The 12,765-nt window shown below is 40.4% G+C and overlaps 1 protein-coding gene across 2 annotated transcripts in view; it reads right to left on the bottom strand.

The window, feature by feature from the left end:
- Positions 1-12,092, bottom strand: part of LOC103768546 (clathrin heavy chain 1-like) — a 27,511-nt gene extending 15,419 nt beyond the window's left edge. The window contains exons 1-14 of one of the 2 annotated variants that reach the window (XM_008935696.1): positions 11,891-12,092; positions 11,269-11,271; positions 7,613-7,881; positions 7,193-7,354; positions 6,202-6,315; positions 4,754-4,927; positions 4,281-4,478; positions 3,710-3,910; positions 3,434-3,586; positions 2,692-2,814; positions 1,810-1,947; positions 1,442-1,606; positions 859-1,039; positions 337-500 (exon numbers count right to left, since the gene is read on the bottom strand). In XM_008935696.1, the coding sequence (XP_008933944.1) occupies positions 337-500; positions 859-1,039; positions 1,442-1,606; positions 1,810-1,947; positions 2,692-2,814; positions 3,434-3,586; positions 3,710-3,910; positions 4,281-4,478; positions 4,754-4,927; positions 6,202-6,315; positions 7,193-7,354; positions 7,613-7,881; positions 11,269-11,271; positions 11,891-12,047 (2,202 nt within the window). In that variant the 5' untranslated portion in view covers positions 12,048-12,092. The remainder of the gene's footprint in view (positions 1-336; positions 501-858; positions 1,040-1,441; positions 1,607-1,809; positions 1,948-2,691; positions 2,815-3,433; positions 3,587-3,709; positions 3,911-4,280; positions 4,479-4,753; positions 4,928-6,201; positions 6,316-7,192; positions 7,355-7,612; positions 7,882-11,268; positions 11,272-11,890) is intronic. The other variant, XM_008935703.1, reaches the window with a different exon arrangement.
- Between the last annotated feature and the right edge of the window lie 673 nt (positions 12,093-12,765).

The following is a 12,765-nucleotide window of genomic DNA, read 5'->3' as shown; positions in this document are numbered from 1 at the left end:
GCTGAATACTTCAGCATAGTCGTTCCTTCTGCCCACCTGGATTCAACTACTATTAGGTGACAACATATTCATGAGTTTGGTACAAGTTATATCATACAGGCTAGTTTAAAGGAATGGTGAATTTGGGCTTGTTTTCCCAGCAGAAGCCTAGAAGGACCTCTTATAATATGCCTGGAACAGGATCAGACCTCTATTCTAGCTACATAGCAGACTACTCTCAGCCACACCAGCTAAACCCTGAACTGGTCTTTCCCTCCATTAGAAGGCTGTAAGCAGCCTTCTGCTGCTAAGCAAAACATACAGAGGACTGCTCAGCCCATTGGACAGAATATTTACCTTCAGAAAGTTCTTCACCCGCTCTGGGTTATAGCAGTTACTTTCACGGCAAATTCTTTCCACTTCCTTGATCTGACCAGTCTTGCAAGCTGCCTGGATGTACTTGAAGTGAACATCTGGATCCTGGCTGAAGTTCACAATGGAACCCAAGAAATAGAACAGTCCTAGAAAGAGTCACATGTTTAACATAGCTAGAAGTGTAAGTGAAGCAAGCACAGACTGTTACAGGCTTCAGCTTGTGACTTAGTTCAACCCTGCTGAGAGAGGAGCTTTCATTTTAGTGCAGGAAAAATCAGAAGGATTTTTCTGTCAGGTTTCATCTTTTATTCTGATCTTTAGTCAAGGGTAAAGAAACCATCTTGAACAAAGCTACCCCCAGAACTCACTGTGATGAGCTTACTCTGATAAATGCATCCTAAGGTCAAGCCACATGACAAGTACCTCTTGCAAAAGCTACAATCCTTACTATTAGCTTCAATCAAATAGTGCTTCCAAGTAAGCTGCTTCCATCTAATACTGTACCTTCATAGCTTTTGAAAGATTCAAAAAGCTCCACAAGAGACTGGGTACCAAGCTGCTCATGGTATTTAGAAGCAACCTGCACACAGAGCTGTAGGTTTTGCCTAATGTTGGCTGACAGCATGGCACGCAAACACTCCACAGAGTCTTCAACTGAGAGCGAGCCAAAGAAGTTCACAAGCCACTGCAAAGAAAGAAGTTTTACTCAGTAACTTATATGGGATTTGACTGACTTGCAAAATGTGGCAACTAGCTGGAGTCTGTCACACTTGCTAGAGAAGTCTTCCATGCACTAAGACCAAACACTTGAAAAGAAACATACCATCTTGACAACTACAAAAATGCAGTTTGGAAATTAAGATTTGAAATTACCCACTTGGGAAATTGAGGTCAGATTTAAGCCATGAAAAGTATAGATTTCAGTTTAGTCATTAACTGGACAAAATGTTTTTGAATCACAGCTATAAAATTCAAGTACCTACAAACCATCATTTATCAGCTACAAGGATTTTAGAAGCTACAGAAGTGTTAAAGAGAGTTCACTTTACTTAAGCTTTTGTTTCCTTACTCTGTACAACAGACTTACCTCAGGATTCAAGAGGTGAGTATGAACAACAGCACGTTTAATATCATAGAGATCCGTGTAGTGTTCCAAAGCTCGCTGGAGCAGGCCTGCCTTCTCACACAACTGGGCAACGTGAGCACGATCGTAGTGTGTAAACATTTGGTTTCCAAGAATGGCATCTGCAACCTAGGAGGTTACATTTCATATTCAGACTGTCAGAGAATCACAGCAGCTCAGCCTTAAAGTTGTTGAGAAGTCACAGCAGTGATACTTTTGTCATAGTAGTCTTTGATGTTACTGAACTACTTAGTGTTGGACAGCATATTCTTGTGCAAGCCTACTATTCTCTCTCCTTCATTTTTGGTAGGAGCTAGGTTAAGAGGTCTTACCTGTGGGGCATGAATCAAATTCATTTCCAGAAGACGAGTCTGAAGGTGGCCTTCTGCAGGGCGGTTATTTTTCAGGGCATCCAACAGAAAGGACGTGCACTGCTGAATGAGACTGTTCTCCATGAAAACATCCACAATCTGTTGAGATAGGTCAAGTTAGAGAAGGGGGTCTGGATACACACATGCATATTTATCTGTATATACCAACTGTCTGGCTAGAAAGGCAGCTCATTACAGCACTTGCATGCTACATTCCCTTCACTTCCACAGGGTTACTACTGTGGTAACAGAGACAAGTTTCACACTGTTTTCTTTTTCTCTAGAATGTAAGCAGCACATTACTTTGAGCTATTATGCCAGATTTTGCCACCTACTCTAGTTTTAACACAGCATGCAAATCTTATCCCTTCTCTCTTGTTGGGCTGGTTGCTACAAGAAAGGCTAACTTTTTTTGTAAGTAGCTTCAATTACTTAATAATGCAAATTATTGCCTTATTTTTGTATCCGTTTCATCCAAAGCAGCCAGTGGCAATGACCACTCAACTCAGGTTTATTTATTCATCTTCCTGTAAATTCTCTGCATGGGAAGAGTTAGTATATGCCCTATTAAAGCCAGAAATAGGACAGTAACACTATTGCTTAGACTAAGACTGTGGCAGATTCATTATCAAAATTACACTACTACACCAAAAAGCTTCCACAAAAATTTGAGATCACATTTGCCTCTAAAGACCTAGTGGTAACTAAACTTGAGTAGAATGGTGTAGTCACTTCTCTAACCAAGCCAGCTGGAGACCTGAACTGGCCTTACCAGTGCCCAGAATAGTACTATGCTACTACCTCTGTCTAGCAAGAGGCCAATACTCTTGTTGTAGGCATCACCTGGTTAATGTTAGCCAGTGGCTCCTCATCTTGTACCAGCATCTGAGAGAACTGCAGACCTTGCTCTGGACTGACTCTCATCACACTTCTCAGTAAGAAGATCCAGTCTGGGGTATAGCCAACCTAGAGATTTCAGAAACAGTCATGCATGTCTGGGAAGCTTTACAGATCTAAACCTTCAGATTCTTTTGCTTACACATCATGAACTGCTGTAAGGTTGTTGTGCCCATCTCCCAAGAATTCTCAGACAAAAGCATTGCTTGTCTGTTGACACAAAAATTCAATATTCACCTACTCAGTAACTGAACCAGGACATGCACCAGGGAATGTCTTGTGAGGTAAGAAAACCACTAGGAACAAATATTTGAACAATCTTCGGGCATTATTTATCAAGTAAGGTCCCAAACTTAAGTGGGGATCAGGCAAATGGTTTTGTAACCTGTTCAAAAAACTAAAGTCTTACAAATTTAAGAATAATCTTACATATTTATTCTCTAGAAGAAGCTTGAGCTAGTCTATTAATTTGACTGTTCATAAAATTCTCAATGTTATGAATTACATTTTTTTTCAGACTGCTCAAACATTAGTCACTCACTATGACAATGAGGAAAACACTATTTCTCAATCTCACCCACTATCAGTTTTAAGTGACAGGAATCAAACTTATCTCATCGAAGACAGCATAAGAATGTACACATTAAATTTAAGATAGAGCCCAGTGGTTTGTGATAAACAACTTTACCTTTTTAGCATACAGCACTATTTTCTGGAATTGACCCGTTTCAGCAAAGCACTGAATCACTTTGTTCGGCACATTAGCACGAAGATAGACACTGAGTGCAAGGGTTGGGTCAGCTGTCTTCACCAAGTCTCCCAGCTCCTCTGAGCACTCCAGCTGAAGTCAGGAGAGGTATTTTGTCAAGCAGAAGAATTCAGAGATGTAGTATCAACAAAAGCATTGATCACACTCAGTTCATACAAGACAATAGAATTAAGCTAGCATCATGATCAACCCTACCTTGTCTTCCTTCAGCCACTTCTCCAGAAGCTGCTTGCGGCCCTGCTGTAGGACAGGGCGACAGAGCTCCAGAGACTCAAATTTGTTCAGCTGTCCCTGGTCAAGCAATATTCCAAAGTACTGGAGCAGGGGAGAGGCCTGCCCAGGCTGAGCTGGTACACTCTGGAACTTCCTGATTGTATCACTGGTACGCAGAATTCCCTGAAGAAGCACAACACAGAGAGAAGCAATGCTTTATTAGTGAAGGCTGAATAGTATTAGTCAAAAAACAAGTGTTAAACCATACTGAAGTGTAACACACTTCAGGGTGGAGATCTTAAGGAAACTAGTGACATTTTAGCAAGAAGTCAGTGGCCACAGCAGGTCCAGTCTATAGTTAGAAAAGTATAGTAGATGCTCTCTCATGGGACATGAGAACATATTAGCAACAAGCAGGCTACAGAGGACTAAGGCTGGTATTGCAGCACTTCTGGTTTTGAACATCAAGTACAGAAACAAGTGAGCTAAGCAAGTACACCAAAATAAGGTAAATCCTTGTGACTTCCAAGCTTTACCTTCAGGAGTTATTTACCTTTGGTGCAGATGCAGCTACTTTGGCAGCATCTGCATAGCTTCCTTGAGCAAACAATGTGTTGAACTTCCTGGCAAATAACTCCTCTGCCCCAGCTAGATTACTACGTATGGCCATACGCAGTCCCAAGTCAGGATTCTGAAGAACATTCGTAGCATAGTTCACTATGTTGTCTTCCTCAACACATACAGAAAGCACCTGGAGAGGACAAGGAATATATTGAGGAGTACTGTCCTTTCCTCCACAACTATGAAATGTAGCAACCAAATGGCTCTGCAGCCCATCAGTGAAGTAGTAGATTATTAAAAAACAAAACCAAGTTCCTGCCCAAGCAGTTCTGTATTAGGAAAGGTTAAAAACTGAATAATTAAAGTTACTTGCTCCCTTCCATGATACTTGTTGTATTAAGTCACTCACTGTGTTACATTCCACCTGAGCTTTAAGACTCAAAACCAGAGTGCCAGATGTGTTACCTGTCCTTTTTTGTTCACACCAATAATGCCTGAGGTAGGTTCATGAGGAGCTGTGACAAAGATAGTATCAGCACTAATACGGTTCATGTAGATGCACACTCCAGACTCCAAGTCATACATGTGAATATATCCATACTTGGTGATCAAGTAGATAACACCATGCTTAATTCCAATCTGCCAAAAGACGAATTTTTATTAGTCAAGATTAAAACCGTAACAGTTAAGACAACTGCCTTTAGCCTAGTCACAAGACAGTATTGCAGTGACATGCCTTTGCACCGACACCAAGAACAAATATAGCTTCAGGCTTCTTCCTTACAGACTCAAAGCAATCGACAGCTTTGCTGGGCATTTGGATCCATGGATCCACTGAATAGAAAGGCTGAAGGGAAATAATTCATCTACAACAAAGCACATACTCCATATCTTAATGAGCCAGGCTGAGGCAGAAAGTCTGGGCATAATCTGCATTCCAGTCTCGATATGCCAGTACAAGTTTCTGTTCAGAAATATTAGTGAGAGAATCCCACTCTTCTAAGGCCTGCCCAAAGCACCATTAGAACCTAAACAAAGCTCAGCTACTGAGAATGCCAGTGTAAGGGATATGACAGCTAAACTGGAGAGGCTTTCAAGCCAAACTGGTTTTCAAAGAAGTACTTTTGCTTTGGAATGAGTCTTAAGATGTTAATTAAGCCTCAAGCTGAACTACACATCCACATGAATTCTGCCATGTAGTCAGTTTGCTTTGTTCACCCTAGTTGAAGGCATCCCTTGGTTCATTTATGAAGCTGGTCTATTAGACTGGTCAGCATGCTCTGAGATACTTTGCTTTTAATACAAAATTCCTAGTCCTGCAGACATGTGAAGTGAAGTTTAGTCTGACACAGCAACCAGCTATGTTTTTTCCTAAAGACATTAACGTCCAAAATTGCCTCTTTTGTGATGCTAGTACAGGACATATGCTGATATAGGACTCTGCTCCATTTGTCTCTCATAGCAAGGTGTACTGCAGATGAAATGCTACTTTTGTATGAAGCTACATCAGTCACCATAACACTGTTATCTAAAACCCTGAACATTAATAGGAAGTTCAATAGCCAAAGTGCTGGTAGTGACATTCTACTGGAAGACAGTATTGAGGCTTTTTTAGGGTCTGGTTTTCTGTTGTTGCAGGGTTTCTTTTTGGTAGGGGTTTTGTTGGCCATTCTTTTTTCCCCCCTAAATATAACCAGTATTTAAAAATGTATAAACTTTTAGAGCTGACATATTGGAACAAGCTGTACGTTTAAGTTACCATTTCAATGTCCAAGCTACCTCCCACAAATCTTAACATCCCTCCCAGATCTAGGAGGAATGACAACACCACACTAGTAGGAAGCATTCTTCACAACAGAGATGGCAGCTACTCATCAGGCTATAAAGTTGATTTTTGAGGGTCAAACATTTACCTGCATTGCCACAGGAAAGTCTGTCTGTGCCTCAGGTGGGAAAAACACATCAACAGCTTTCTTCACAAACGGCTGATTTCCAGTAGCTGGCTGACCTACTTCAATTATGTGTAGCTAGAAAAGAAATACTACATGTCACAAGATTGACTCCAAGTACAGCCACAAGAAAGAGGCTCCTTTCTTCAGATATGCTACTGAAGTCATCTGCCACACTTGGCTGATGAGCATCTACCCAATCCTGAACCAACAGTCGAGGGAGCTGTGCTCCAGATATTTATCAGAGGAAAAAAGTTTTCTGGAACTTGATAAAGTAAAAAAATCAGGAAAAGCTAAAGAAAAAAAGCATGCTTTCTATGAAAGCAGTCTGTGTTTCTATTCAAGGCAACTTGTTCAAGATGTTGAGTGAGAATTGTCAGCTGCTCAGCAGTTGTAGCATATTCAACGGCTGCTCAATTCCACTATCATAGAATCACTACTGTTGGAAAGAATCACTATAGAATCATCAAGTCCAACCTTCACCCCAGCATTTCCCTAACTACTAGACCATAGCCTCAAGTGCTACATCTACTCATTTTTTTTTTTTTTTACCACCTCCAGGGATGATGACTCCAGCTTGATACAAACAACCTACCCACTGCACTAAGGCTTATTTAGTCTCTTCCTGTACCAGATTCAAGACATAAGAGGCTGCTTAATGACTTAACTTCATATACACAAAACAGCACATGGGCATAAACTGATGTTTTAACACCCTAAGCTCAGTTCTCATTTCATCTACATTCATTCTTAAGCCCACATTCCACCCAAGCAACTCAGACTTTTTGCAGTTTCTAACCTACTGAGAGAAAACATTTTGGTGCTGACCAAATATGCTGCACACACAATTCCCAAGCTGTTCTTCAGAGAGCATGCACTAAACTGTGTGCTCATTGAAGTTCCAGGAGTACAGAGTTCTGCTAGAGCAGAACAAGAAAAGAGCTGCAGACTTTACCTTTCCCCCTGCAGGACTCCTCACGGCAAAACAGAAGAGAGTAGAAGGTTTGGCATTTCCCTCTATTTTGAATTCTGCAAAAGCTGCTGCATGGCCCTCTATAGGTTGTGAGACTTTTCTATCAACTGAGTACAGCTGCATTGCACCAACCACACGATTTTGCTAGAAAAAAAAAAAGCTTTTAAAGATAAGATTTCAGATACTTATAGGAAGATGTTTGAGACAGTAAACTAAAAAGAAAATGCCCCTCAATCCCCTCCTCCAACATTTGAATTGCAATAAAAGTCAGGTTATTCCTGAAAAAAAAGAGATAACTTGTGTTTCTACAGACCAAAACTAAGTAACTCTAGCAGCTATTAAGTGAAGTGGGGCCAGGGCTCTCCCCACTGTTTTCACAGTGTGCTGTTTCCAGTAGCTTACCTGTGCTGAAATTCCAATCAGCAGCAGCCATTTTTGGTGTTCATCTGTTCTGTAATTGATGATTTGGCAGCCCGCAAGACTAGCATGCCTGTCAAACATCTTCTGGGGTTGTGATTCTCCCTCCATGCTCCAGTGGTAGACTGCTGTCTCTGTCACTAAGGCAACTGTATTCACAGATATCCATTTCCAGAAGATCACTTCCTCTGCCATTGTGTGGGCTTTCATTTTACTTTTCATTTCAATGTTAAAGATCTGAAGTGTTTTCCCAGCTAGTGTGACAAAACCCAAGAAAAAACAGATTATCACAATGCCCATCCTGTAGTTTGCCTATTTACAAGCACACTGTTTAACCCACTATTCCAGTGATGTTCCAGACAGGGTTAGTGTCCTGTCACATCTAAGTCTCCTTTGACTCTTATCAAAGAGAATCCCCTCCCCACCTCTATCATCCCTGAAGAAAATAAGTTTACTTCTTATGGACACTTAGACATTCCAACAACTAACAAGCATATACATTTTTATTAATTATAAGCTGTCATTAAAAGACAGGCTAAGCAACAGGCTAAAGCTCTGCTTTAGGTAGCAGCACTGGTATACCAAGTTACAGGTGTCTAGCAGATGTCATTCAGTACAATTAATAGGAAGAATGGCTCCAGTTTGTGTCAGTTTAGTGGTTGCTGCAGATGACCTGGACTGAGTCCAACAGCATAAGACACGCAACTGCTCCTGAGACAGCCAAAGACTACAGCTTCCATTCTATTTTTCTGTTGAACTGTGCACTTAACTAGGAGATAGATGGGCTCTGTACAAGAGTAAAACAAGTACCTATTGAAGAGGACAGTCAAAAGTCCAGAAAGATTTGCGGCTTTTGTTCCAGTTAAGGTTACTGCTTCATGATTTTAGTAACTATATTTCAGGTTTAAGCTTGCCTTTAGTATTCCTTTTAACCATCAGAAGCAGCTAGCAAGGGTAGACTTAAACCTCGCATTAATTGAATAAATCTATAAATAAAGGGCTCTGTTGCTTTCAGGAAATCAAAATGTTTTACTTCCCTGCAGATCAGACAACTCAGCCCTAGGAATATTGTTTACTGTTCACAAGACACCCACTCAGACTACTACAGTATTGGCTTGTAATGCCATTACTTCTATCCACGTTGCAGACGTGCTTTCCCTGCTAGTAACACTTTCAACTGTCAAACTGGTACATGTTCCTGCTGCTGGGAAGTTTTGGTAGATGAAGGCTGCTGGCCACTGAGGGATCATTTTCAAGGGATATCGATCCCACATTAATATGCATCTCAGACTGCTCTATAATGTTTTAGCAACATCCATACAATAAATTGATCATATTAATTTAATGCAGTATCAAGAGAGATGGTATTTCAGAGGTGCCACATGGAACACTTATGCTCCCTGGGTTAACTTCATAAAGAACTGTTAACTTGATCAACTAGTTCTAGGAAAGCTTGCTAGCTCTCCTGGGAACAAAACAGCCCATTTCTGACCACCCAGCTCTGCACATGCAGTTACTGTATTATTCAAATGCAGTAAGACGAGGACTAACACCAGCTGTAAACCGAGAGTTGGAAACAGCATAGTTATGGTACTGGACAACAATTTGTCCAGCAGAGGATTGGTGCTATCGAGGGATTGATTTTGGAACTCCCACAGTATGCAGCCTCATGTACAGAAAGCTGACAAGTAGTTCTGGAAGGACTCTAGTCACTATCTCCAAAACACTGGTAAGTGCCTACAGAAACAGTTCTCAGTCAGTCATCCTGAAAAGGAAGCAAAATGCCCTTCCTAGTTTTAAGAACACAGAAGAAACTGATAAGCTACCAGAACAAGTTAAAAGCTTATGCTTATCTATCTTCTAGACTAAATTTGACTGCTGTGTTACAGTTGGAAACAGCTTCAGAATCATCATGCAGCTAGCTCTGGATGTTGGGGGCCACAGGAGCCATAGCAACACATTTCCTTAAGTGTGGCAAAAAATTCAAACTTCAGAACTCTAAACTGTAATTAAAGTACAAAAAAGTCTGTTATTTGGATGGACAGAATAGAACCTGCTATAAAGCCATAGTGAAAGGCAAGTGTGAGTTTGACTTCTGTGTATTTGCATGCCTTCTTAGCCAAGATCTGAGATAAGAAGTCAGAGACAGTCTACTCAGACTATTCTTTCCAGGTGTAGTCAAGTAAGTAGATTCATTTTTTGAACACTGGCATGAGAATTTACATTTCATTTCACTGGAGCATGAAGTTTCCCCATTGAACAACGAATGGTAGCACTCAAGTGCTGCATTCTCTGCTTACACCAGCTGGAGAATACTCTCGGTACAGAGCAAAGCAAGAGAATCATGAACACAAGGATAAAGCAGAAATCTTGTTACACCAGGAGAATGCCACATGCAATCTCGAAATGAAATTGTGCATACTATATTCCAGTTTAAAGCAAGAATCATTTCATTTCTTTTTTTTCTGAGGGTAGGTTTGTGTGTTTCTTGCTCAATAATCCTCAGATTATGAGCAACTCCCAGTCACAGCACACTGAGTCACAATATGCAACAGTTTTGACTAATGAGGTCCCAGTCAATCAGCAGGGAAAGTCTGGAGCAGCAAACTGACTTCAACCATGTCTTCAGTGCAGTTCCCTGTAGTTCTGCTGGTTATTGTGGGTAATGGCATATTGGTTAGGTAGCTCTATTTATTCTTTTTCTACCCAACCCTTCGGCTGTTAGATTGACCGAAGAAGAGATCATTAAGTTTGTGACACCAGACAAAAGACCTCTGCATGTCAGTGTGATATCATTCACTCAACTTTATCTTCCAGAGGACAAGCTCTTCACTCTGCATGGACAGAAGAATACTCCCTTTGAGCAAGTCTTAACACTGGCAAGAATAAAGTTACATTCTTCAAAGCTGATGGTAACGTATTTAGTTAGCAGATTAGTTCCAAAACCAGATGATAGTTTCCTTTTAAGAGCTAGGTGAAGTTCTGCTAGTATAAAGAAGGTACTTTCCTTGCCAATATGGTTTAAAAGGGTCCAAGAAGAAGGGCAATGAACTCTTAACAGATGTGAAATTATTTTTTCGTTGTTACCTTTACCCACACCCTGGGTAAGAGTCTTTTGCAAGATGTGCAAGTACCTTTGCTGAATCACAGATTCGACTGAAGTCAAACATGAACACATTAGTTCCCTCTAATATCAGTATAAACCTGAGATCAAATACAAGCAGTTTTTGTCCCAGTTGTGAGGATGGTTATTTCTTGGACCCCTAAGTAATTTCACCATGATTTTCCACAAAAAAACACACTTAAGCAAAAATGAATACCACACAGGACATGCTAGCAGAGGTCTCTCATAAAAATATTGCAACTTAGTTTTGTCTATCAACTGTACTTCCATCATATACACACAGACATGAACAGCACACTCTCCTCCTTCACTTGGTACAGTCAATAGCCAAAGCAGACAAACAACTGTTTACAACAAGCCAATGGAGAATGTTTTGTTACAATACCAGGTGAAGATTAAGATCCCCCACCTGGCTATTAAGTGAACTGTCAAATGGCTACCTTAAGTTCAGTACTTTTTATGAGAGTAGACCATTCTGTACTACTGAACATAAACTGTCACAATGAAATTCACTCACCATCTGTTCAGATAAGATGCAGGAAGAAAAGTACATGGTCAGTAACAGTTATTGAAATTAAATACCAGAAGTAGGTCACTTAAAAGAGCCAGAGATCTATTAAAAATCATTTCTTTGAGTTCAGAGTGCTATTTAAAGTCAGTATCAACACCACAGGTGCCAGGAAGCAGAGGTGTTCTATCTGCAAAATCTCATGATAACCAAACTTAACATGCTTGTACATTCAGACTTTCATAGTTAATGGCCATCCAGATGAGTTAGTAAGCTCTTCAGAGCTACAAGGAATGACCAGGACAGAGCAGGGAGTAAGAATGGCTTCACATCACCTTTACAAATGTTCATTACATTTACACATCTGTTTAAAGGGAAAGTATGCCATACGTTGGCCAGGTCCTCAGCAAGAACAGGAGGCAGCAGTTCCAAGCCTACTTTGAGGCAAATCATCTAAAGATTACTGAAAAATCCACTGCCAAAAATACAGCATGCAAGTTCAGGCAAGAATTCTCATCCTCATACAGATTCTTCTTAGAAAGTTTACATAAATCTTAAGCTTGAGAGCATATGTAAGTAGTAATACAGCTGAAGAGCAGGTTTCATACTGCAGTAGGAAGGGATCACTCACCTTTTAGCGCAATGACTTTAGAGGCTGGATTCATGATGGCACTTTCGGCAGAAATTGGACGTCTGATGGGCGTTGTTGGGTCGGTCATGTCAATTATCACTACTTGTGCCTGCTCTCCAACTTTCTCCCTGATGCAGATGAATTTGTCAGATTCCATTGTTAGGGTGCTGAATCCAATATTTGCTGGGTTAATGCCCAAATTTTGGAGCTAGACAGACAGAAGAGAGTGCTTTATTATCCTTTCCGTGTTGAAGGTCTAATTCAAGCCTCTATGTCTAAAGTCTCCACCAAAAGGAAATACAAGACTAGCACAGTTCTCTGACAAGTGTTATGCAACTACAGTTTATCTTCTTGTTCTCTTTGTTCCACACATCCAGACAATTCTCAGTATTCAAGTCTTAAAGACATTCCAAAGTTGTTATTGATGCAAATGAAAAGGAGTTTTAACTTAAGAATTTATTGCTTAACCTGGTTATAGACTTGACTATCAGCAGCATCACTATTCCAAATTTAGCAAGGTGAGTAAATTTGATATTAAAAACTTACTAAGTGGCAGAACTACAATATACAACATCAGTGGCTCTGACGGGAAGAACCAATTACCCTTACATAACTCATCCCTAGCAACATTCAGGAATCAAGTCTACATAGTGGGTCTCAACCCATTTTTACAAGTGGACTTGTTCATCTCGCTTCTTAGAAGCTAATTCTTATCAGTGAAAGATAAAAGATGTGTTAAAACAAACACTCATTCCACATCTCATTGCCCAAGATGTCACACTATTCAGCTCAACAATAAAGGCAGGGATTTCAGTGCAGGCCAACGCCAGCCCAATGTCAACTCAAAACATTAATAGCTTTGTACTCAATTGTAT

This window comes from Merops nubicus, unplaced genomic scaffold (assembly GCF_000691845.1).
Source record: "Merops nubicus isolate BGI_N331 unplaced genomic scaffold, ASM69184v1 scaffold51490, whole genome shotgun sequence".
NCBI classification, from domain to species: domain Eukaryota; kingdom Metazoa; phylum Chordata; class Aves; order Coraciiformes; family Meropidae; genus Merops; species Merops nubicus.
The sequence above is the reverse complement of the archived record's forward strand: the minus strand, read 5'-3'. Positions and strand labels throughout refer to the sequence as shown.